Genomic DNA, 26,612 nt, shown 5'->3' with positions numbered 1-26,612 from the left:
GGAACGTTCCCTTCTTCTCCAGCACCTCTGCCCTTCCAGAACCGCGGGGCCCAGCACTGGACACGGCTTCGAGGTGGCCTCACAGTGCCACGTCCCCGGCGCTGTGCCCGGGCTGAGCCCGTCGGCCCCGGCCTCGCAGGGGTGGCTGGTGGTTGCTGTGTGCTGATACAGCCTCGGAAACCTTCCACGTACACGCTTACAATTGGCTCTGACATTATTGAACTCACTCGGATAATAGAATCACAGAATATTCTCAGCTGGAAGGAATACACAAGGGTTGTCAAAGTCCAGCTCCTGGCCCTGCACAAGACACCCCAAGAGTCACACCACATGCCTGAGAGCATTGTCCAAACACTTCTTGAACTCTGGCAGACTTGGTGCTGTGCCCGCTTCCCTGGGGAGCTCGTTCCAGCACCCAATCACCCTCTGTTTTTTCTAAAACCTGGTGGTTTTTCTAACATACAACCCAAACCTCCCGTAACTCAACTTCAGGCCGTTCCCTCGGGTCCTGTCACTGATCACCACAGAGCAGAGATCAGTGTCTCCCCTCCTCTTCCTCTCACAAGGTTGTAGACTGCAATGAGGTCTGTCCTCAGTCTCCTCCAGGCTGAGCAAATGAAGTGCCCTCAGCCACTCCTCATACAGCAAGGCCCTTCACCATCTTCACTTGTTTCTTTGCGTTCCTTCATCTAAACAGTTAAACCAGTTAAAACTTCTGGGTTTTAGTAATTTCTGCTTTCATGTGTTTATTAATATCCATGACATTTTAGAATGGGTGGACCTTGTGAACTAGAGAAAAATCTAGCTCATCTGCTAGCAGGATGAGCTCAGCCATCAGCATCAGGGGGCAAAGCCAAAGGCAGCCAGAGCAATGTCAGCTACCCCTGGGATGAACACAATGAATGCTAAATCTACATTCTGAACTTATTCCTGGTACTGATCCATCTGCATGGTCCAGTCACCCCTGTAACAGTGAAACCTCTGAGCCTTCAAAAGAGGGAGATTGTGTTCAACCTGCCTGTTAGTGTTGATAACTAGCTGGTATTAACTCTCTACTATGCCTAGGAATTGTTTGGGGCAGTATTAGTTGGTGTTGTCCAGAAGTGTGCTGAGACCTTTCTCAGGCACTTATGGCAAATTTCAGTCTGGCACCTTGAATTTATTAATCCAATTTATTAATCCAGATGTAGCCAATGACAGCTGGAAATGCAGCTCTGAAAATCTTCTCAAAAAAAAGCTACTCAAAACATGTCAGTGGAAGTGAGTAAACAATTAGTAGATTATGTCAAAGTATGTCAGGTGAGTGTGGATGAGCTGAGCCCTAGTCTGAAGCCTTGGGTTAGGAGAGGGAAGGAGCAGTCGTGGAGATTGTGACCAGGGTAGAGATGTGGGAGGTCTTTGTGCTGCTGCCAGTGGAGCAGTGAGCAGTGAGGCCGAGCCTGGAACACCTGTGGAGCAGCGGCTGCACGTGGAGAGCAGCAAACCATCAGCCATTACCTGGGCTGATTCTTTCCAGAGCAGTGCAGGGTGGCATGACTGCGTGCAAGGACTACCTGGCACATGCCCTGAGACACGGAGATGTGCTCACCCAGACGAGTACCCTGGGGCTGGGCAGCAAACTGTGTGCCCAGGGGTGGCTGGGTTCCTTTCCCTCAGCAGTGGGAGCTGCATTGTGACAGCCAGAACAGGGCTGTTGCTCGGATTTCCTGAGGATGGCTGTCTCATCCACAGATGATTATTCACAAAACTTCTGAGTTGATGTATTCTAAACCAATGCCCTTCCCCCCGTCCCCAGAAAGTTATATTTGTTTAAAACTCTTTGTTTAAACTCTTGGCTTGCAGGTGGGGAAATATTGCTCATGCTTTGTTATGGAGGCAGCGTAATTCAGCTTCTCAGACCTCTGTGCAAAGGCTTGAACTACTGCCATTTAATGGGGGGTATTTTCCATTTTGCTTTTGCAAAATGAGCATCCCTGCCATCTGAAGATGGACCTTGTCACTGCCAAGGTGCACCTGATAAAAGTTGTTCCTTTTCCCTCAGCTCTGGCTCTGGCACAGGCTACAGCAACAGCTAAACTTGGTTCTTATTGACATCCAAAGCTCAAAATCAATCTACCGAGTGATACCATATGCACATCTTTTTCCAAATCTTGTTAGTTGTCTCCTTTGCTGTCTTTAAGCCTGATTCAAACTGAGATGTGAAGTTGCTGAAAGACTCCCCAGGGATTTCAGCAGGCTTTAAGAAGTTGGTATACAAGGTGCAGAGTAGTCCATAAGGCACTTGAATAGATGATGAGAGATGTGAAAGTTCTTTTCAGTTGGGATATTTATCTGCCTGCTCCCGTTTCGTGCCTCTCTTTTCATATCAGGGAATAGTAAACTATGTCTTTCTGGTGAAAAGCTACAAGATCAGTTGATAAAAAATACTAGATAAAACCTGTGTGTTGTTTCCATTATTGTTTTGTAAGTGTTAGATTTTAAAGAGCTTTTTGAAAAACTATCTTTCACACAACAAAATTTTAGGGAAAAAGTAGCTGTTTCTCTCTAAACTTGATGAAAGTGATAAGCAAATACCAAATCAGAACTTCTGCTGTGAATCACTGAGTGGCAAATTCTGAGCAGAGTATGGGATACATATATCTGCTTGTTTAAAAATAAATCTGCTCATCTCCCAGAAGGTTATGTTATTCCATGTGATCAAATGCTGTAACAATCATTTGTCCTCTACCTTGAGGAAATAGATAACTGAAAATGTTGCTGGGAAATGGAAAAAAAACAGCAGAGGCATAAACATTTTTATCTAAACCAAAGCAAAAAGTTTGACTTAGGCAACACGATGCATCACCCCGTGACTGTTGGTAGATGGCAGCCTCTGTCCTTGCACACAGGGGCGCTGGAAAATATTCCAGCTGCCTGCAAATGCTCTCGCAGGCCTGTGTGCTCCCACCTGCTGATATCCAAGCTCAGCAGGAGGAGAAAGAATCCGCCCGTTCGTAGCAATAAGTTTCAGAAGCAATTCCAAGCACAATCCAGCTTAGGGCTAATCATGACCGGGCTTTACTGCATTAATTAAGTGTCAGAACATGGATTTAGGAGATAGCTGCTGTCAGGGTATGTTTCCAATTGATAAGTGTAGGCAAAAGCCTTTCTGACATCTGGTTCACCGGGGTTTTATCCTTCCGTGTCGAGGCGGCCGTGCAGAGGCCGAGCGGTTTTCCTCTGGTGGCAGGATAAAACTGGGTGTGTTGCTGCTGTGTTTCTGGCTGGAGCTGTGCGAGCCCACCCTGCCGATGACTCATCCTTCGAGTGGCTCAGAATATCACACTGAGCCTCGCTGCTTCTCTGTTCCTGTTACTCTGATGCATTTGGGGCTCGCTCGGTGTTGGCGTTTCATTTACAAACCTCGCTTTTCCCATAAAGGAAAGATGGCTGCCAGCCCTGCTTTACCCTGATGTTCAGCACTTGGAGGTTTTTAGGAGTCTCTCCTGAATGACTTCAGATGAAATTTTTAAGGCACATTTTTAAAGCACATTTTTCAGAATATGAATTTTTTTTGGTAGCCTCTCCCTTTTTTTTGCCTTCCAATATTGGTTGCTTCTGCATATGGTTCAGACTAAATTTTCCTTTTTCTCCTAGCAAGTGTTGCATCAGGATATTTAGGCCAGCAAAACAGACCTGTGTTCCTTCCCTGGATTCCTTCCATGCTACCCTATCTTTGAGTCCACATATTTCAGCACCATTTTACAAGAGTGAATAGAGTCAGATAAGCAGTGGAACAGATTTACAGGTCTTCTGTTTCCTTCTCCCTCACTCAGAGAGAACCTGACTGCTCCATTAAATCAAGTGTGGACATAGCTTGCAATTAAAGGACTGTGTCACCACAAAAGAAACTAGATATAAATAAATCTACCTCTTCCTAATTCTTATGTTGGTTTTGCAAACTAGTTGTTCGAGGTGACGTGAGAATGAAGATACTGACAGCTGTGAAGCAGTCATGAGGTAAGAGTCCAAATTGCTGCTGCAGTTGGTTTTCCTAAACTGATGCACTTTCTGTGCAGTGGAACTTGCTCTGACAACACATGGGGAGCCATATCCATGAAAGGGGCCATCCATCTCAGGCCTGTGTCATCCATCAGAGTTTTAATCAGGTTTAAAAAATGCAGTAGAAAAGAGAGATGCGGTGAGGACTAATCACCTTGATTTTGTTTTTCAAAGTAGTGCTAGTGAACACAGCTCCTTCCATGTCCTAGTGCACCACAGTGAATCAGATTTATTAGAAACAAGGGGGGGGTGGTTTGTCAGCTAACATAAGAATATTGAAAAACCCTCTCCATTGCTCTTCCCTATAAGCATGGAGTCAGAATTGCTGCTCTCCGTGTAGGTGTATAACTAAGACACACATATTATTGCAGTCCCTCAGCAGCCCGATCAGAGCTCAGATATCCCCACTCCCTGCACTCAGCCACATTTGAGTTACGTGGCTGCCTCTGGTCGACTGCAAAGCGAAGCCATAGAGCCGAGCTGGAATAACCCCTGTGGCAGCAGCACTCGCTGCTGCCTGGCTGTCCCTGCTCCTGCGGGAGCTGCGTGAGTGTGCCTTTGGCTGCCAGGATCGTGCAGCGTGCCGGAGCTGCGCCGCTCATGAACACTAGGTAGCTCCGTGGGATTTCCAAACTCCATCTGTCGGGACTCTTTGGATAAATAGGGTTGCCCTTTCAAGAATTAAATATTTGAAACCGCACAGGACAACGTCAACGTGCTGGAGCCATACTTTTGTCCCACAGGGCAACACTGTGGGTGACTCCACATATCTAGAGGTACATACAGATATTAGATAAAGGGGTGCACGTGCTGATTGCCAGTGCAACTCATACCTGAGCTCTTAAAGATCTGCCCTCTTCATTCAGGCACCTCTATAAAAATAACTCAGCAAACACAGTGAGTGCTCCCTGTGGAGCCTCCCATGAAGGTAAATCCTTCCCCATTGATCAGTCTCATCCTGAGGTGCAGCAGACACAGTGATATCCCGCTGCTGCTGCAGTGAGTGGTGCTTCACAAAATGGGCACTTAGACACATGCCTTCATTTGTCCTCTGGAGAGAGGAGTAGCTTGTAGCATCAAAAACATTCTGTGTAATAAAAGTTCTGCCTTCCACCATCCGCCACGCTGTGATATTTGCATTGTCCTTACGATGATCATTAGTGGGAGGCTGGGCAGGGATGTGAAATGCACTTAGAATTGAACATAATCTGCTCTGTTTACATCAGTGCTTGCACAGAAGAGTTCAAACAACAAGCAGGGCAGATGCTCCTTAGGAGCCTCATCTCTGTGCTAAGGCTCTGGTTTCCAGGAAGCAATTTCTCCCTCAAGAATTATTTAATCAGAGAAAAATCTTCTGGTACTTACAGACAACTGCTGCTGTATAGAACTTGTATTACAAGTTAGGAACCACAACATGGAATGGCTCTGAAGGCTGAATGTTTTTCTGAAGCGACAGGAGAGAGGCTGTGGAAGATTGTACATGGCAGTGCCACCTGCTATACACAATAACTTTCAAAGGTCAAACCTTTGACACTTAATCAGGTACAAAAGGCATTTATTGTAGCAATTTTACCCCCGAGGTATCATTCATTAAATGCATTTCTCATCTATTTCCTATGTTCAGAAAATGTCTTCTAGGCAGTCTGCAAGCTCTGCTATTGCAGGTCATTTCTGTGTGGCTGTGGAAAAAAATAAATTGGTACAATAAAAAAAAGAGAAGAAAACAGTAGTGTCTATGCTCCACTTACAAGAAGGTGCATGTTAATTTGATTTGCTTCATGTGGATTTAATCAATGCAAATACAGATGGGGGAAGAGTGTCAGTTAGAGTAATGGGTCGTTTTTATTCCTCTTTCATTGCCTGACCTGATGAATCGATCTACCCCGTTGCTAGGAAAATCAGAATCATGCTGACATGAGCATCTGTCCTATGTAGACAGGAGAGAGTTTATGTTGTAATCTAGCCCTTAAAATTCACAAACTTTCCACAAGTGGCTGATGCCTCACACAGCTCCTTACACGGGTGAAAACAACCGTGTGGCAGAAGAGATGGGGTTCCCTTGCGTTCTTCGTAGGGGGCTTTTGACATCACGAGAAAGGCGAGCAGCCCCGGCCGGAGGAGAACACGTCTGCCGGGTGTCGGCGACCCCTTCGCACCAGTGTGGGCACCTGCGCGGGGGGTGACGAGCACGAAGCCCCGGGGACCGCGGGCAGGACAGGAGGAGCCCCGGGCCGCCGCCGCGGGACGGAGCGCGGCACCAGCGCTGCGCGGGGCCGGCACCGCGGGAGCTCCGCGCATCGCCCCGCGCATCCCGGGCGGCGAACACCCACCCCCGCCGCCCGGGACGCTCTGGCCGGCCCCTGCCCGTGCTGTCCCCCTCCCCGAGGCGGACAGTGGCGGTCACTCCCTGCGGACCCTGCGCGGCTGCGGAGCGGGTGCCAGGTGCTGCGGGGCACCCCAGGACTACACGTCCCGGCGTGCCCAGCCCGGCGGGGCCGGCGCCTGCGCGGGGCTGCGGGGCCGCTCCGCGGTGCCACACCCCCGGGGGAGGGAGGCAGGAGCGCCCGAGCCCTCAAACCACCGGGGGAGCCGGCGGGGCGGAGGATGGAGTAGCGGGGCGCGGCGGAGCAGGCAGTGCGGGGAGCGCCGCCTCCGCCCGGGGAGCGCGGGGGAGCGGGCGGGCAGGCGGGGATGATGCGCGGGGGGACAGCGCGCTAGGGGCAGGAGGAGGGTGGTCGCCCGGAGACTCCGCACCTCGGAGTGACGTCCTGCTGCAGTGCCGCTGCCTGCGCTGCCCGAGCTCGTCAATGGAGCTGGAAAACATCGTTGCCAACACCGTTTTGCTGAAAGCCAGGGAAGGTGAGAGAGCGGCGGGAGGGGAGAGGGGGCTGGAGCATCCTTGTCGCAGTCGCCCCTCCGCGGAGCGATGCCCGCGGGATGCGGGCGGGCACCGGTGGGGATGCGCGCCGGTCCCGCCGGCGGCGGCTGTCGGGGTGCCATGTGGCTGTGCCGGCGTTGGGAACGGCTTGTTTGAGACAGAGCCCCGGTGAGAAGGAAAATACCGCTGTTTTTCCCCGTGCGCGGGGGTTTGGGAAAGGAAGTGAATGAGATTGCAGAGATTACAATATTCACCCATCTCTTCCTTCCCCCTTCCCGCCTCCCCCCCTCAAATCTGGTCCCACAGATTGTGCTATTTCAGCGTCTATTGTTAAAGGTCAGCTGCAGATGCATTCATTCAAAAGGGCTAATCTGCAAATAGCTTTCCGCGCCGTGTGGTGAGACCGGCAGGATCGTATCGCTTGCCCGTACAGTCATTGCCTTATTCGGCGTTATTAGGTGAGATCATGTTGCTGCAAACATGCCCATTGTTGAGAGCGTGTTTGTCCCCAGCCGGAGCCGGACAGAGGGGCTGGGGGCTCAGCCCCCGCCCGCGGGTGGTCTCGGAGCGGGGGCTGTCCCCGGGGCCGCCGCCGCGCTCGGGAGCGGGGATGCTCCGGGCGATGCCGGAGCCGCCGGCGCGGAGCCGCCGCTGCTCAGCGCGGGGCGCCCCGAAGAGACGCTCTCTGTGCGGCCGGGGGGCTCCCGGCAGCATCCCCGTCCCGACCCCGAGGACTCGCAGAGCCGAACCCCGCCAGCCCCCGGAGGATCGGGCTCCCGGGGCTTGCTTTCCCCCCGTCGGGAGCGGCCGCGGTTTCCTCTCCCCGCGCGGGCGGAAATCCTCCCGCGGCTGCGGGCGCGGAGCCGGGCGCTGCGCACGGCGGGGCCGGGGCTCGGGGCTCCCCGCGGAGCCCCCGTCCGCCCGGAGCATCCCTCCGGCTGCAGCAGGAGCGCCACGCACAAGCAACACGTCTCACGGCTGCGGCATCGCTGCCAAGACGCGATCGCCTTCTGTCTGCTCCAACCCATTTTTATGTTTGTGTTTATTGACTTGCTTGCTGCTTAAAATAAGGCATTTTTCCAAGCCCTTGCTCAGAGTTTCTTCCCTGAAAGCACTTGCTGGAGCAGGCGTTTTGAGGTGCGGTACAACCTGCAGCGTGTTCTCCGCTGTCCGCCGGAGCGCTGGAGCTGCCTGCGAGCGCGGCTGGGCACCGCTTGGGTGGGCTTCAGCTTCGGCCACTCTCAAGCTGTGGAGCTACGGGTAAATCAGGGTTCATTTTGTGAGAGAGATCATTCAAATAGTCCGCCCCTGGAGCGGTCCTTTTGCTGGGAAAATAACTCAAATTGTAAAACAGTGTTTATATAACTCACAGGCTGTTGAACTTTTGAGGCTTAGCTAGAGAGTAAAGTCCTGAGATCCTCCCAGAAAAGCTCTACAAATAATAAGGGCAAAGGTGTTATCCCATTCAGCAGATCCGTGGATTATAACTTTTTGACTTCTGATGGAGATCTTTTATTTTCTGTTGTCATTTTTAAGGTTGTTTAGGATGCAGTTGTTGCTTCCAGTCATACACTGCCGCTTTAGATTTCAGTAGATTTTAGGAATACTTTAAAGGACTGGTATTAATTACAGTTATTGTGTGTTGTTTACAGAACTCAGTTTTATGGTCCTTTTCTCCCATTCTCAGGAAGATGGTTACAGTCATGTTGCTTTTTTGTGTTAAAGTTGTATTAAAGAAGCTGTTAGCTATAAATCCAAATGGCAAAAAATTATCAAGATTTCCTCCAAACTACATTCCAACCGTTCTTTAAATCATGTATGAACCTCTAACAACATTTTTGGAGGCCCGGTGCAAATTTATTTTTAAAGCTTTTATTTGTTTTTTTTTTTAGGGGATATGGGTTTTTTTTTTAAATGAAGAACAAAGGGCAAAAGATGTACCTGACATCAGAGCCACAAGTATTATTCCTGTATGAGATAGGTTGCCACACTTTAGTTTTTGTTGCAAGCTGCTCTTAGTAAAGTTGTATTAAAATTTGCAGCCAGTAAAGTAGGTGGCTTTCACTGCAAATGAAGAAGGCAGACAACATATGTTAGACCAAGAGTAAAAGCAAGTTAATATATTGAAGATTATGGTATCTAAAAATAAGGTTGTTCCAGGTTCTGCAGACTCCATCAATAGATTTAGCTGGGTGAAAATGTAGCCTAAGCCAAGTACATGCCTGTGTGTTTCCTCTTGTGAAGTCAAAATTAAAAGCTGTATTAGCTCAATCACGTGCTGGTTGGTGCCTGCAATGTGGTCCTTAATGTTAGGAGAAGAAAAACGATGGGATCCACTGTGAAAATGTTATTTCTGCAAGGCAGAAGTCTTGTCAGAATTACAAGGGGGTCACAAACCTACTGTCAGTAGCAAAGGGGATGTCAAAGAGAGGTTTGGGTAGAGCTGCAGTGTGAAATCCAGCAGGGAGAAGGTTTGAGGGAGTCAGAAGTAGGGCTGAGTGCCCATCACAAATGTTTCATAGCAAATATTGGTTTGAATTTTGCAACCCTTTTGCTCAACCTTGGTAGCGTTTGTTGGTTTTTTCCTGTGGTCCCTTGTCTAAGTTCCTTCACCCCTGATGTAAAGTGAGCTTTTTTAGCTGAAATACCAGGGGGCAAGTTTTATAACTGCTACACAAATACTTGCACTTAAATCCTGATGATCACAATGAGAAGCACACCCAGAATTAACTGATGCCATGTGATACATGAGTAATCTTATTAGAGCAACAAAAAGAGTAAATGTGGTTCACATACAAAAATGCATTTCAGTGAATAATTTTAAGCAGAGAATAAATTTCAGGAAATTTCAATATTTTTGCAGAATATGAAGGTTTTGACACAAAATTACACATAAGTTACTTGTTATACTCAGATGTCTGTCAGTTTGAACAGGTAAGAATGGAGATTTACTGCATTTGAAAGTCCATTCATTATTTATTAGGAGTGAATTTATGCTGTTTCCTCAACTATAATTTCTCATTTCTTGAATGCAAAGTCCCATTTCACAAATCGTTAATCCCTTTTCAGACTGAATAGAAAATTCATCTGGTTTAATTATAGGAACCAAATAGGTATTTGGGAACTATCTAGTATTGCCTGGGGAGAAGAATAAGCTGAGAAGGGAAGACAAGAATGATGAGAGTCATAAAAAGAAAATCAAAACAATAACAATTGCAGTCATTTTGGGTTGAGTAAGAACCCTAGATTGTGAGGTGGTAAAACATTAATCTGGATCTTCATGGTGTTGCATAATGGTTGGGTTGGAAGGGACCTTAAAAATCATCCAGTGCCACCCCCTGCCATGGTCAAGGACATCTTCCACCATCCCAGGTGGCTCCAAGCCCCATCCTGGCCTCAGACATTTCCAGGGATGAGGCAGCTCCTCTGAGCCGCCTGTGCCAGGGCCTCCCCACTGTCACAGGGAAGAATTTCTTCCCAATATCCCATCGAATCCTGCCCTCTGTCAGTTTAAAGCCATTCACTGACCTTTCTTTTCATCAGCCTTGTTGCTCCTGAGTGTCAGCAGTGGTGTGTGAGGCACAGAATCACCCAGCCATGAGTACTGCACATCCACCACGCTGCCAGCAACCAGTCCAGGCTGGGCAACCAGTCCCAGTTCACTTTCCCAATTTGTGGTTGTTTGACAGAGGGGATCATCAGAAATGAGGCACCAGGAGAGACCAAGAACTGAGTCTCCCAAGGTCTCAGAAAGTTTAATAGTCCTAATCCAGAGAAGATTTAAATTGTATCTACAGTCTTGAATCTACCCTTGCCTGTCAAAAGCAATAAGCTGATAAAAGACAAGTCTTTCAAAGAGACTGATAATTCAACTGCAGTGTTTGTATGAAAAATAAACAATATGGTCTGAAAAGCATGACCAAGGCATGGTGATTACCTGAATACTCTTCCTCATGAACCTTCCTAGCCATAAGATCAGCCCTCCCTGATTTTCCTGCTGCTTCTCTGGCTTGAGCTTCCTCAGACAACCTGAAACACATTTCCGAACAGAAATACAACTTGACTCTGAAACTGCAAAATCCTTTAAAGATTTATACAAACAGACAATTCTCACCACTTTGAAGTTTTAATGACAACTGTGATGTCTAATTTAGTCATTGGTTTTAAAGCAGCCACTTTGGAAGATGAACTGTGTTGTTTGTCAAACCTAGAGTTTCTAAAGCGCAAAGTTTACCGTGTAAAACGGAAAAAAATCTTCAACCACTGAAACACAATGCAAATGCTTTTTTCCCTTTTTAGGTAGGCTGAAATTCTAAAATAAGCTTATTTATGACACCCAAGCAGAGCCTTCTAGTGGCCTAGACAAAAGGAGTGACCTTTGATACTCTCAGAATTTTTTGATGAGTGCCCACTGATGCCATATAACATGCAAAATGTGCCTGTTCATAAATTGCTGTATTTTTAGCTTGCTTTTGCAGGATGATCACAGGAGAGATTTGTGTGTGTCCCTACTGGCAAAAGACTAGCAATAAATCCTAAACATGAAGCGTGATTGCTTTCCAAGAACTTGGCTGCGGAGCAGTTGGAAAAAGGGCAGGAGAACAATGAAAAGCATATTTTGATGGAAAGAAGGTGGCTGTAGTGACAGCCAAAACTCCATGGAGAATATGGTTATTGCAACTTCATTAACCAGTCCACTGAATGCAGAATCTGAGGTCCTGTCCTCCATCCCTTGACGTAAACCCAAAATGCTTTGTATGGCAAACATTGTGAGCACAGGAAGCTTCATGTGGTGTCTCAGTTTAGTTTTCTTTTTAGAGCTCAAGAGAAGCAAACCACTGTAATAGCTTTCAACAAAAGTATTTCAAGAATGGAGTCAGCCATTGCTTCAGATGCAACAGGGTGCTTTTAAGCAGTAGTTTAAAAAAATTAGTTTCCTGGAACCATTTCTTTCTGGGGAAAAATAAGTACCTGGAAGAGTCAAGACTATCGCATATTTGAATCAAGGAAATTCAGAAAAGAAGAATTTTCAAGCCTTTCTGAAAAGAATATGTAAGTCTGAATCACTTCAAAATTTCTTTTTAGAGAAGGGAATTAGTTCTGTAGCCACACCTGGCTTAGGGCAAATGTGTGTGTGTAGAACTGGCTTGAAATATATTTCCTGGGTTGTCTTTTTTATATTTTTTGATAGCAGGGCTGATGCAAAGCAAGGTAAAGAGCTGTAGCTGTGCCCTTGGTGGACACTCTGGGGTTCTCCAGTCTGCACACATGGGCACCATGGGCTGGGGATGTGGCAATGCTGGAGAAATCAAGAGCTCTTCCATCCAGACTTTTTCACTGAAGAGAGGACCATGCTCCTTCCTGTGTTGTTGGGTTATGTCCTGATTGCTATCTGTCTTGTTGGGTTTGTAGGCATTTAAAAAATATTTAGTAGTGAGCCAGGTTATTAACACAGAGAACCTATTATGTAGTAAAACTTTTAGTACAAATGTTAACTGTGGAGGTTTGAGTAGAACTACTTACATCTGCTCCATTAATCTCACGGGATTGCTTTTCTCAAGTGCAAAATAATAAATCTAAGAAGAGACTGCCTGTCTCTGTTATCAGTATGTTCTTTTTCTGAGAAGGTTTTAACTTAGTGTTGCTGAAATTATCCACTCAGAAAAGAATTTTCAGTACTTACACAAGACATTGACATAACTTTATGACTCTTTTTTTGTCTTAAGTTAAGAATACTGTGAGAACTTAGTCAAAAACACCCGAAAGAGGTGGTTTTAGTGATGCTCTGCTGAGTGTTGCCAGAGCAGCAGCACGTGGACCAAACTAACCCATGTCTTTGTGATATACAGCTCCAGAATGAGAGTCTCAAACACAGCCGTGCCCCAAGACAAGCCCTCCCTGTCCATGCCTGTGTCCCCAGTGAGTTTGGATTGGCATTTTCTGCCCCATTTTGAAGGAGAAACAGCTTCAGAGGAATTCAGCAGCTCTGACTTTGCTGCTTTAGGCCCCAGGGGTATGTTACACCTGTTTGGTGGCTGATACTGCTTCCTTTTTCCTTTATACCTGTGCACAGCACAATGTGTTACTCCAGGAAAAAATACACAACAAAGAACCACAATTTCCTCCTGGCTGACTTCTTGGAAATGGAGCTCCCTTTCCAGGCACTGCTGTGCCAGCTGAGAGCTGCTGCTGAGGATGAGGATGAGGATGAGGACCTGTGTGCTGAGGACTTTGATGTTTGCAGGGAAGGGTCTGAAGCCCCAGCTGTGCAGTCAGACTATCTGCAGATGTGTTCTGATCCCCACAAACCTCAAACCTGACTGCCAGGAGGGGGGCAGGCTCCTCCTGGTTTTGTTCTTCGGCTGACTGATTCATCTCCCACACGGGTTTTCTGCCTGTGTTCCTCTCTGAATGACTCCTGGTTTGTATTGATCCAGGGAAAGCTACAATATCACATCAGGATCCATATTGGTGCACTGAAAAACTTAAAAAGCAGATTGTTTTGTCAAAGCAGTTACTGTATTTATGTAAAATTCAACCAAATAAACACAGGTTCTGGACAGAAAATTGGGATTTAGGGGTGTAACTCATGCTTATCTGAGATCTTCCCCTGCAACTTTATTTTGAAAATATTCTTGTGTGCTGTATGAGTTTTTTGTGTGGCAGTAGGAAAGAAAAGAATTGGTTACCCCCTATTTTTACTGGCATGTAATCTAAACAATAACAAGATGATATAATCCTAATATTTCTTCAAGACCACAGGATGTGAAATTAAATTAAAAGGCCAGGAAAATAAAGAACCCTGCAGTTTGATTACACTCAGCTGGATTATCTTTGTAATTATTTTCCTTGGAAGATTTAAAAATGCATACAGCTTTGTGGAAAAGATTAAGTAGGGAAACCAAAATTAAAGTAAACATTCTAAAGAAAATATTGCAAAGATGATGGGTATTTTACTTAATTAAAAAAAATTTACCAAGTTGCCTGTTAAAAATGAAAGGATGGAACAAAACACAGGTGAGGAGGAAGATGGATGAGGCTGTTCAGCTGGCTCAGCTGCTTCTAGCTGGTATAATGTCCTTTCAGATATAGTTAAGAAACTGTCAGGAGCAGTTATTGAGGGAAGAAGGGCAGGCTGAAAGGAGCAGAATTACACACAGGTACTCGAGCCTCAATTCAGACCTGGGAGCAAATAACACAAATAGTGAGGGAAGGGTGGTTGTCTGTTGTTGAACTGTTCCAGGATGGGAACAGTTATTGACAGATAAGATTTTGGTGGTACAGCCAAGGCTGAAAAATGCCTGTATCCATCATTTCCAGCACCTTGGGATGTGTTTGCCATGCATGAGTAGTCCCATGGACTTCATGGGCACTGCTTGCTGGTTGGAACTGCAGCTTGTTTGTGCTCAGGGATCAGGCAGTTCTTGCTGCAGCAGAGCTGTTCCAGGCAGTAAAACCACATGGATAGAGCTAAAGGGAAACTGCTGGAAGCCACTGGGAAAGGCCTACTGCATCATCTTGTCCCTGGTCTGCCATGTACTTTTTAAGGTATGAAACATTTTGGTGTAAAAATGACTCCATTTATGGGTCTGTCTCTCTCAATTTTTTTTTAAACGAGCCCAAGAAATCTTGATTTTTTTTTTTCTGGTTAAACTTCCCTTTCTCCCATCTCCTTTGCTCATGCAGTCCCTCTAGTACAGTTTTCATTTTTCCAGGTGCTTTCTGTTCCTCACCAGTCATGGTCCTGCCAAGTTGAGCAGGGTTTGTTCTTTCCTCCTCCCAGCCTGTCAGCTTGGATGGCCCTGGGGAAGGGGCAGCACACCCTGGCTGTTCCAGCAGGGTGCTGCTGAGCACTTTGTCCCGCTGAGTTTGCTGGTGGAGCTCCCTGCTGTCCCCAGGATGCTGGAGAGGCAGTTCATCAGCTGGAGCAGCTATTTTTTGCCTTGGTTGAGTATTCTCTTGGGTCCCATTGAATGCATGATTTCACTGTGAGCCTGGCTTTTCCTGGTAGGCTGAGGTTATGTTGCAAGTTCTAGAAGTTACCGTATTTTTCATACAATACCTCTTTTGCTTCACTGCTCAGAGAGCCAATCTTTACCTTGTGTGGGTGTGGAGAGTGATGACTTTCTGGATTCTGTTTGCTTGTTCCCAGTGCTCCTAAACCCATCTCTTTTTCCTAGTATCATTCTCCCAGTGAATAAATTTGGATAATTTTATTTCCTCTCCCCGTTGGAGCAGTCTAAATTTTTCTAGACCAAAATTCCCATATTTTGTTCTTCCCACTTATTTAGTCTAGTTTATTTTCCCTGTCTTCTGTTTCTGACACCACCTTTGAATTCGAGAAGTCTTTGATGTACTGTTTAAAACACATTTAATTAGTTTGGATTAAATGTCAGTTTCCTGGCCACATGTAAGGCTTTATGTATTTACACACTCCTTGGTTGCTCTTTGGTCAGTGTTTAGTCTGTGAGACAAGGCTCCTGGCTAAAATTACTGAAACTGGTCTTTTTTTTCCTCTCCATGCATGTGTTATGAGAGACTTTCATGGCTCTATGTGAAGTCTTTATTTACAACAAAAGCTTTAGACTCTGCCTGCCTCAGAGTTCTCCCTCATTTTTATCTTGTGTGCCCCAGGAAAGGGCCTAGCTGCCAGGAGAATGGAGAAATCCTGTAACATCACAGTGGTGTTCACATGGCAGAATCTGCACAAGGCACTGGTGGAAGATCTCCTCTTGTGGGGGAAAAAAGAAGGTTAAAAAAGGAGAGAAATGCAGCTAGAAGAAGAGAAGATTCAGAAACAAAGGGAAAATGTCAATGATGCCAAGTGAAAACAGCACCAGTGAGTCCTCTGTGACACTTCCATCAAAATATTCCTGCAGGCAGTGCAAGGGAACTGACACCTTTAACAAGCAGATGAGTTGGAAAGAATGGATGCCAGGTTAAATCATCGTTTAGCCAAGGTTGCCAAAATGTCTGTGGAAGATATAGATATATATAGATATATATTCATTCATACTGGTGGTGTTTAATGCTTGTCCTTAGCTTTCTGCTGATTTCATCTTTCTGTTCACTCTTAGGTTAGATTTTATTTCTTCCTGGGGGTGAGGGTTATGTTGATAATCTCTTTCAGCCAATGTTCTCTCTTCCATCCTCTTTAGTTTTGGTTGTTATAGATGTGGTTTCTTTATTTTCCCAGGGTCTCTATGAAGGAGAGGTTTTAGTGAAAAGCACTCTGGAAATCAATAGGGTTGCTTTCTGTAGGGGTGATCTTGCTACTTGCACTGCAAACCTTTCTCCTACAGAAATCAGTGGAGCAACCTACTTTTCTTCTTTTGTTGCACAAAAAATGCAGCTACTTACCCTGCAAGTTTTGCAGAGGAAATTTTACTTGGCTATCAGTTACGGAAAATTAAGGGAATCTGGACACCCATCCTTAATCTTACTATGAGAGGAAGGATAGTTGCCCAGTGCAACATTTGGAAGCTGTGAAAAAGCTTACAAATACAGGAGTTTGGACTAATCTATGAATAAACCCTTTCTATCTCCCTCCTTAGCAATTCCACATCTACATTCCATCTTTGAATCATGGTTTTGTGTTTTTCGAGGATGCCAAATTATAAATCATACTTTGAGTGAGAATTTCTCATGAAGCACACATCTGGGAAAGTTTGTGCTTTGTTTATTTCAGCAGCAGCAGAGTTTTGGGAAGAACTATGCAGATGATTTACATATGGTGTAAGGTTCTCTCAGGGTCACCATACACCTGTCCTGGAAGCCTTGTGAGTTCAGTGTGCATCTCCTTTCACTCCTTGCTGCTTGAGAGACAGGAATGGTTCAGGAATGAAAAAAATCCAACTAAAAAGGTTAGCACTCTGGTTTGGAGAGCTGGTGATAGAACAGAAAAGTATTTGAAGTAAATCTTTTTCTTGTCACCTGTCACTGATGGACACTGAATAGCAGCAGGTGCCTGTGGAAAGGTGTGGATATCACAATCCCTCCTCAGGATGATTTTTTTCAGCCTCCCATTCAAGGGCCTTACTGAGCAGAAGGTGGCTTTACCCTGTGGGACATAACAGAGGGATTTATCCTTTGTGAATTTATTGAATCCATTTTCTGGAACACATTTCTGCTTTTGGCCTGAGCAGCTTTCTGTGGTGATGAGCTCCATCGTGTAACAAAGGCATGCAGGCTTCCCCACGTGTCCCAAGGAGGGACTTGGTCAGTGTGTGACTTACGTTTTGGCAGCCTCAGAAAGCAGTCATTGTGAAGATGTGGAAGTGTCTTGGAGGGGGAAGAAAGGGAATTATCCACAAATCAATCAAATATTTCTGGGTTTTTGCTGTGTTGGTTTGGTTTTTTTATGGTTTATTTGGTTTTAATGTGTTGATTTCATTTCTTCTGTGATTGCTATTAGATCATCCATGATTTTATAACCTTTTATCATGTCCTCTAATAAACAGTGTATCTCCAGGCTGAAAGGTCCAAATCTGTCATCTCTGTCTCTTTGCATCTTCTAATCCTGCATCCTTTTTTGAATTGGGTGACCAAAACTACCTGGCAGTGGTGTGCACTGTGGGCAGTGGCACAGTGATGCTGATCACTCTGTACTTTCTTCTTGTCACCATTTTAACTTGATGTTTGTTTGTGTTTTTTCCTCATTGTCACAAGTAGTCATTACCAGGCCTATTGATGGTGACCTCAGAAATTTGGATGGAGACCTCTCCTGAGCTACAATGTTTAATTTGGAGCCCATTGTTTGGTGGATATAGCAAGAGTTGTTTTCCTTCATGAGCAATGCTGTGCTGACACAGAATATAGCTTCTTTTTTCTTCTAATTTTTAAGTAATTTAGTACTGCTGAATTCTCCTGCGACTCTTTGCAGGCTGTTTTTGTTACAACTGTCCTGAAGAAATTCATCTTGGCAGCAGATGCCATCTTGTTATTTATCTCTTTTCCAGACCATTTATAAATACTCTGAATAGTCTGAGTTCTGTTGCAGATCTCTGTGGCACCCTGTGAGCAGCCCTGCTCCACTGTCAAATTCTTATCCCTGATTTTCCATCTTGTCAACTGCTACTGACTCACAGCAGGGTCCCCTCTCCAGAAACAGTTTAGTTCCTTAAGAACTGTTGGAGAAAGTCACTGCCATGAAAATCACTGTTCAAAAATGTCAAAATCCACCTGCCCAGGCAGCTGTGAGTACAGCCAACTTCTTCCAGAGGTGGGGAGGGAAAGGGAATGAGAAATGTAGGAATTTGCCAGCTGATGGCAGTGTTTGAAGGAGCCATTCCTGAGACAACTGAAGATTGGCAAAGAAATGAGGGTTGCACCAAGGGCTGAGGGACAAGGTCCCAGGTGAACACTCTTAAAATGGGCTCTGTAAAATGCACCCATCAAATCTCTGAGGCTGTTGCAAGGTCAGTGGTCACTCCTAATGCCCCAGAGGAATGTGATACCTGCCAGTGGGCCACTGGCCACGACACTGAAAAATGAACCCAACCCAAATCTCCCCTCCCCATCCCCAAACCCTGCCAATCATGGGAACAAAAGAAAATTAAAGATATTTTCAGCTAATTATTCTTCAGGACCTGTACACTAAATACTTGCCTCTGTCCATACATGCATGCACAGGATCAACCTCTTCCATCCAACAGCCTAATCCAAAATCTCTAGCAGGTCTCTGGACATTTGTTATTCTGGCTCATGCAGACCTCCAGCTGCAGAATGTTTATTTGGCTGTGAAAAGTCTATGAAGTAACAATCTTTGATGGATTCAGCATATTGTTTTCTCTTCCTTTTTTGGGATGCTGTTTGCCTGCAGCTCTCATGGGGAACACATCTCTCTTTTCTGTGTGTTATAAACACCAGAGGCCACGAAGGGCCGTGGAGGTGGCCCAGGTAGGAGCCTGCACTGCACAGAGCTGAAAAGCAATGCTGTAATCTGGCTGCACAACAAATTAATGGTTAACCTTGCCAGCACTTCAGGTTGCTAATAATTCCTCCTTGCTTATTAGCATCTTATGGCTTGAATAATACCACGACACTGGGATTATTCATGGAGGCAAGTGAAGGAAATAAACTCTGGCTCCGTCAGCATAGTTGGGAAAGCAGATAGGGAAATTTATTATTTACTGAGTGACCTCTCCAAGACCTTTATGTGGTGGTTGATACAAACAAACTGGTAATTGCAAAGAGAGAAATAAGTAGAAGGCAGCTTTTAAAAACTTATGGGTGTACTGTGTAAATGATGCTTCCAAGATGAAGCTCAAGTCTATGTGTTACAAATCTTTTTCAAAGGGATTCTTGGAATATATTTTTAAGCAAACGTTTACCAGCTGTGTGAAGGCATGAAGCTTGTTTAGAAGCCCAGAAATATTTTACAAGGTGAGGACACAGCATGCTTTTGTTCAAAGTGCCTGGCCTAAGTAAAAGATACTTAGTGATTTAAAAAAAAATTGTATTTCAGCTTTTAGATACAATGATCTGAGAAGAAATTAAAATAGGGAATTAACTACTGGACATTAAACTCTGTTAAAACATGCATTCTGTGCAGGGAAGGGGTAAATGTGAGAGGTCTGGCATGTTTCTAGGGCCAGATACCAGGGAGGGCAGGCAGCAACCTCTGCCCTTTGACCTCTGCCCTTTGTTCATCTCTGTGCTCGCTGTTATCGCTCAGGTCTTGGGATGCAGCATCACATCCTGCAAGGGGGAAGGTGGAAATGCTGCCTGTGTGAGCCTGCAGTGCAGGGGCCAGCTGAAGGTGCCATTTTATAAACACTGATGCAGGTAATAAGTTTCAGACGTGAATAGTCCCATAAGGTGAACAATTTGTTGACAGAGGCAGTTTGAGCACTTGCTCATCAGTGAAAGTAAATTCTTCACATTCCTGGCTCTTGCCTTGTTGTGTAAAAAATATCACATCTTGTGTAAGTAGTTAGAGGGCCTGATGCCTATTTCCAGCAGATAATTGTGAGAAGATTGTTTTTTAAGGAGGTTTTGCTTGTTTCATTAAAAAGGTGATGACATTTGCAGATGTAGATATTCACTATTACTGTTATCTTTCATCTGGACTGATTGCAAATCACAATGAGTGCGTTTAAAAGAACACAAACAAGTGATGTACTAACTCCTCTAGTATCTCATTGCAGATGAAGTTTCATTTGATCTTAGATGATGTTCAGCTGGAGGATAAAGCTAAGTTTTAGGATTGCAAAATTTTTCACAGGAGTGAATTTTGCTTTTTATAAATCTTACTGTTTTCCTCTAGGGAGGGGGAAGAGGGAGAGAAATAGCTCGACAGGAATCAGTTGTTTTGATTTAAGAGAATGTGAGGAAACAGTATCTTCCAATAAATACAGATTTTATTAAAGTGGAATACTGTGACAAATAGTTTAGACTTAGAACGTCAGATTTGGTATGTAAGCAGAGCAACTCCACTGAGATTTGAGTTCATTGCTAAGATTAATGAAATATACTTTGTAAAGAAGGGCAATGATTCACTGAGTAAAAATAGGCAGCATCTTAAAGACATTGTAAACACAGCTATTAATTTTACAACTAGAATCTCATACTCTTTGTCTTAGTCTGAGAATAATGCCACTGCATTCCCTGACACTATTCAGTGGGTACAAATTCAGCTCTTAAATGGATTTTTAAATAGATTCTGACAGTGGCCACAGTTGCATTTTTGTTTGTATGCTTTGTCCATGCTTTGGAACAGCTTCATGATACTTCTGCTGCATAAAATATTAATCTCTTCCCTCTTAAGGCATCACCCACACCACAAATCCTGTTTGATATGCTTGCTGCAGACAGTCATAAGGAGCCACAACTGACATGCCCCTACTTTTCTACCTACTTATTTCAGGATTTAGCAGTCTAGGAAGTGCTCCTTGGTGTGAGGCACTAAGTCCCCCCCATTTCTGGTTGTGCTTAATGCTTCATTTGATGCTGTAGTTCATGTTTGATTTGAGGGAAGGGGAATCTCTTCTCCCTTCTCTTCCTTAACCTCAGGTATTGTTGGTTTTATTCATTCTTTTCAGTATTAGAGAGAAGCTTTCTTTAGCTTGACACAGCTTTGCATTCATCTTTCCAACAGCTCCTGTCTTATGCTACTGTCTTGATCTTCTACACGAAGTGTATATTTGTTTTCTTTCAAAAGAAGGAAGCCTCAAAATTTGGGTAGGAGGCAAAGGCTCAATTCAACCTCAATGATATTATTTTCTTTTATGGAACATGGCAAAGTCACCATCATTTTCCATTGAACCTACTGGCCATGAGTGTCTTTTCTTTTTTTCTTTTCTTCTAAGCTGAAAAGCACAGGAAAGCATATTTGGTGCCAATACCTTTAACTTTTGAGAAATAAGCCAAAGACTCAGCTTACTGCATATGCAGGAATATTAGTAATTACTTTATATCAATGAGGTAAGCACAGAGATCACAAATAAAATTTACTGAACTCTGTGAATTCCATAGGGGTTTTAAAATTTTCTCCTCACTGTTGTGATTTACTGCTTTTACCATTCTTGCAGGTTCCTGAACCTCTATTTTTAGACTAAAAGCAAGAATCCAGTAATTCATCTCCATACAGTAACCTGCCTATAGGAAGAATCAGTCCAGTTGATTCAGGATCAGATCCAGGCTGGTATCTGGATATTTAAAACAAAATCAAATGCTTAGGCTTTCAAGCCAATCTGTAACAACTGACACAGACCTAGGTATAATTTGTGTTCCAACTTTACCTTGTTTTTAGCAGTGAGTGAGTGTTATTTGACAAGCAGCTCCTTTTCTGGCCAGGGTAACCCACATACCAGCCACTACAATGTGGTGAGAAGTGATGGGACATGACCTGTGGTGGTGAACACTCTGTCATTTGTAAATGTTCCTGTCTGTGGCTATCTCCACCTGCCTGTTCTCTTCCTGTACATGCTTTTCATGAAGCCATAATAGCACTTTTTGAGTGAAGTACAGATCCCTTAGAGGATGCTGTAGCTGGCCTTTAGAATGGTGGGAATCACGTTCCCTCTGCTGCATCCCAACTATGCAGTGCCATAGGCTCAGCCCCCTTCCCTGCCTGCCTGGGAAGGGGCAGGGGCAGAGGGCTCAGGGTATGGCCCCTTCATCCATCCAGCCCCTGGGAGCAAGAAACTTCCAGACCTAGGAGACACACCAGGGACTCAGAGCTGTTTAAGAGGGGTCTGAGATCAGTCAGAAAGTGAGCAATTTTTCTAACTGTGAGTAAATCCTGCACCTGGAAAGAGGAAAGGACTCAGGAGACTGAAACTGGAGCAGGGCAGGCCACCAAACACCACTCACAGTTGTGTATCCCAGCACTGGCAGAGGAGATGTTTTTCCCTGCTTTTTAAGTTGTGATAGATGAGGCTGGAGAACAGGAGAATGGTCTCTACCACCAGCTAACTTGGTGCATCTGAGTCAACTGTTTAATCTTTCATGGTCAAAATCTCTTCTGCAAACAACCTGTGTTCTGTAAAGCAGCTGAACTTAAGGATCTAATAAAGGAATATTAATGCAGGTGTCTCTGTTACATGGAAAACAGAGTATGCAATGACGTTCCCTTCTGCTGTGGAGCAGCATGTGGTTTTTATTTTCTGTGTATAAATCAGCATATATTTGCTTTGTAGTAATTTGTAATACATGGATCAGTGTATTCTACAGGAACTTACACTAATTATTCAGGAATGATCCCCTATTTATTTGTTAGGACTAATTTTTCAGCCTGGTTCTTCCATTAGCTGTGCCATGTAAGCAAATTTTAAAAAATGCATGTCATCATTAATTATCTCACAGAGGAGTCATGATTAATGCCACTCTGATGTCTAAGCAGATCAAGGAACATTCCTATAGCTGACACCCTGGGAACTTCCCCTTTGAAGTCACTGTGGACTTTGGCTGATTGAAAACCTCAGCACTATGTCTAGGTTGGTCTTTCTTCTCAAAATTAGTTCAACCATGTGAATTCTTTCTGCTTCTCCATGACATTTTTTTGAGATGACTGCATATCATGTTCTTCCTGAGACACTGAAACCAAGCATACCTCACATTTTCTTAAGGATCCGTATTTGGCCACCAAAATTTGTAATTTTTCTTCACAGGAATAGCTTAATGAGATTCTTGGAAGTTTTCTGAAAGCTTTTGAAAATCCTGGTTTGAATTTTCAGTTTTGGGCAGCGCTGTGAAAGGGAATATGCTCATACCTTAAGGGTGATAGCATTACTCCTGCAAACTTTATAAGCTTACAGCAAGCTCACATATATTGAATTCTGCAACAGTTAAAAGCATGTAGGTATGGAAAGCCTTATGCAGGCACTTAACCTTTCCTCACAAAGCTGGCTGCTAGAGGCCATGTTGACAGCTCACTAATTTTACAGAAGTGACCATTAGTGTTTCCTGTCCTCCTTATGAACTTCAGAAGTATTCAGTGTTTACCTCTGATGATAGTAGCACGCCAGATGCAGAATCCTTTAGTGCTGCTCTACTGGCAAGCACAAGGAAAGAAGATGCAGCCTTTTCCCTGAGCAGCATAAAGCTTAGCTGATGCATGGGCCCAGGTGGGCAGAGTGCAGGCTGAGGAGCAGCCCCTTGCTTGTGGTCCCATAGAGCTTCTGAGCAAGGGAAGCAGCAGAAGGTCCCTGGAGCCTGTTGATCACAAATCTCAGCTCCCCACTGCAGCAGCCATTTGCAGCCCATGGGGTTAATTCATGTTATTTCACCTCACCTCTTGCGTATAACCAGTTGAGAAATCCATCCTCTCACGCAGCTTCAAATTCTTGCAGCTAAGAATTTGAAATTGCAAATCTGCATTTGGGAAAGCATTTTGCCATAGCTGCCGTGAGGGAAAAGTGTGTGTCAGTTGTAGGGCTGTTTTCCTCCAAACAATTTACTCAAGCAGATTAAGATCTGAGATTTTCCAAAGTACAAGTGCAATAAAATACAGAGAAAAACAAGAGCTCCTGCTATACTGTGGCTACCTGCTGAACTCACAGGGGAATTGAGACAGAACATGCTGCCCACCCCGTTTGACAGCAGCAGGATTCACATCTTGGTTTGCATCAACAAAGCCATTTACAATAAAAACAAAAGGGCTGCCCTGGAAAGCCTTGAAGAAATAACTTATGTGGGAACCCACAGCTTCTCGGGGGAAGGAGCAGAAAGAAGGAAGAGAAAATCCTGGGGCCTTTGTTCCCAGATGATAAACTCCAGACTGCACGTGTTCGGTGGCGTGGATCGTGCCAGCGCTCGGAGCAGTGAGTGCGGCTCCCTCTGGCTAAACCAGCTGCAGCCTGGTGCCACCCGTGTGGCACTGCCACTCTGCCTTCCCTGAGGCTGTCAAACACCAGCATGCATCAAAAATACACTGGTGACAGCAAGGTTTATTTGCAACCTGCTCTTTTAAAGGTTTCCAGGCAGTTTAGGAGAGTCAGGGCTTGGCTAAGCTTTACATCCACACAGGTGCCTCCCTGTGATCTGCAGAGGTTGTGAGGGAATGGCTCCCAGCAATAACTGCTGCCAGTGAAATATGGAGCTAATAAATGTCTGCAGTTAGCAGCAAACTGAATAACTTATTTTAAATAGTAAGAATAGTGTTTGAACTCCCATAAGTGTAACAACATGTAGCTGTGGACTTTGTTAATGAATAATTACAGTGTAAAATTAAGCATATGGAAAATATTTCCATTTCTGTTTTCTGATTTATAACTTACTTTAAACACTTAGGGACAATGTTCTTTCCTGCAAAGGAATATTACTGGTGTATGGACAGGTTATTAAAGGTAGTTGATTTTCATTTGAATATGACTTTATTCCCCAAACCCTTATGTGTGGGGAAATGTATACACTTGAATAGTTCATCTTGCTTCAAAGTAGAACACATCTGGCTTCAGAGTCCACTTCTGAGAAGTGACTTAGAAGCAGAACCTGCAAGAATTTCAAAACTTCTTCTCAAATCTTTGTATCATTAGGCAGTCATCCTCAAGTCAGTCTGCTTTAAGGTCTAGTCTGGGACCTGTTTCCACAGTATATGAACACCAGTAGGTTTTGCCAGTTGGCAGCCTGGGAGCTGAAATATCTGTTATTACTTAGTGCAAGTACACCATGCTACAGACTGTTATTTAGAAGGCTGGTGTTTGCAAATCATTTATGAAAACTTTCTTTTGTTTCATCTTGTAAAACTTTGTAATTCAGCTGCTGCCCAGGGTGTTGTTAAGCTTGAGGGTATTAAGTGTTGCAATATTTCTGTTTTAAAATCACAGTTTTAATGCATTTTAAAAGTTTTGAACTCCAAAAGCATTCTCAGAACACGGAACATTTCTCATTACCAAAACTGATGCTGAAATAAACCATTTTTTTTAAAAAAAAGTGAGTAACCCAGCTCAGTCTGTGGTATGCTATAAAACCTTTCAACTTGAGGGACAGAGTGTATATGTAAGGAACAGGTTCTTAGACTTAGGACAAAATGTTTTGATGCTGCTGATGCTGCAGAGGCAATTCTTTCTTAAACACTTTAACATCAGTTAAAGTAACTGGCATTTTGGCATCACTGCCTTACTTTACTCCATGTCAAGTCGGGGTATTATTTTATTTGGTTTAGGAAATGTGTGTGAGCAGCTTCTGTTTATGAATGATACCGTAGACTGGGTTCCTCAGCCTAAGACAAATACCAGTGGAAAATGCACAGCCTTAATAGATGTGCTGGTATGCCCTGTTGAATTTTGTTGTTGTATTTATTTTGCTCGGAAAGAGAAAACAAGTAATTAGCCAAGAAAGCTGACAGCTGCATAGCACACTCCCAGCTCTCCTATATGCACACAGTCTATTGGTATACACAAAACTGGCACTAATGAAACATAAATAGACACTTTTCCTGTATGGAAAAGACTTCTAGCATTGAAAGGGAATGAAAGCAGTGGGATTCTTTGGAAATCCTTGTTATTTGGGTTCCCAGTTTGGGTGTTAGGCTCTAAAGCCCTCTGTGGTTCCATACATGGTATGAAGTCTTACTGGGTTTCTTTGTTTGTTTAAACCTCTTGGGAGATGGCATCCTTTTTCTGGATTCCTTTACCCACATTATTTTCCGTTTCCAGCAGTGACCCCCTCTTCCAGAATCAAAGCTCCTCTTCTTTGCCGTGGAGCCCCAGCTGTGTTCAGTGACATTTACCCCTAACACAGCAGCCAGGTGCCAGCTTCTTTCACTGTTATCTGCTCCCATTTTAACTTCTTGCCTCAGTTCCTAAAAGCAGTGTTGTGCAAGAGGCTTGCAGCTCTGAGCAGTGCTGTTCACACCAGGCTATTGCCCCTGCACTCTCTTTTTCCCAGCTAAAATAGCCCCACTTGCAGACCTGGCTGTACACCAGGTCCAGCCACTGGCTGTCACGTCTGTTCTGTCCTCTCTGCTTCTCTGAGCAAAATGCCATCACGTCCTCTGTCCTTTCTTCACCTACAGTTCCTCTCAAGATTATTGTTTTGAGAAGCTCAACAGCAATGTAATGAAGTCATGACATTTATTTCTGGGCCTCCCTAACACTTCTGGTCAGAGATGCCTCATGTTCCAAGAATAGTAGGGTCTGCACCATGCTACTCTGTGTTCCTCAGGACTTTGAACAAAATTCAAAGAGACCTTCTGTGTTTTATTGTAAAAGAGGGAAAGGTGATCTGGCTTCAAATAAGTTGGATTTAC

General features: G+C 44.5%; 1 protein-coding gene across 5 annotated transcripts in view; it reads left to right on the top strand.

The window, feature by feature from the left end:
* Positions 1-6,649: 6,649 nt before the first annotated feature.
* Positions 6,650-26,612, top strand: part of GRK5 (G protein-coupled receptor kinase 5) — a 150,733-nt gene continuing 130,770 nt past the window's right edge. For all 5 annotated transcript variants that reach the window (XR_010081281.1, XR_010081280.1, XM_063405206.1 and 2 more), the window contains exon 1: positions 6,650-6,900. Coding sequence is in view for 3 of the 5 variants with exons in the window: in XM_063405206.1 (XP_063261276.1) it covers positions 6,849-6,900 (52 nt within the window). In the remaining 2 variants the exon portion in view is untranslated. The remainder of the gene's footprint in view (positions 6,901-26,612) is intronic.

Source organism: Prinia subflava, chromosome 9 (assembly GCF_021018805.1).
Source record: "Prinia subflava isolate CZ2003 ecotype Zambia chromosome 9, Cam_Psub_1.2, whole genome shotgun sequence".
Taxonomy (NCBI): domain Eukaryota; kingdom Metazoa; phylum Chordata; class Aves; order Passeriformes; family Cisticolidae; genus Prinia; species Prinia subflava.
Note: the sequence above shows the minus strand (reverse complement) of the source record. Positions and strands in the feature narration are given on the sequence as shown.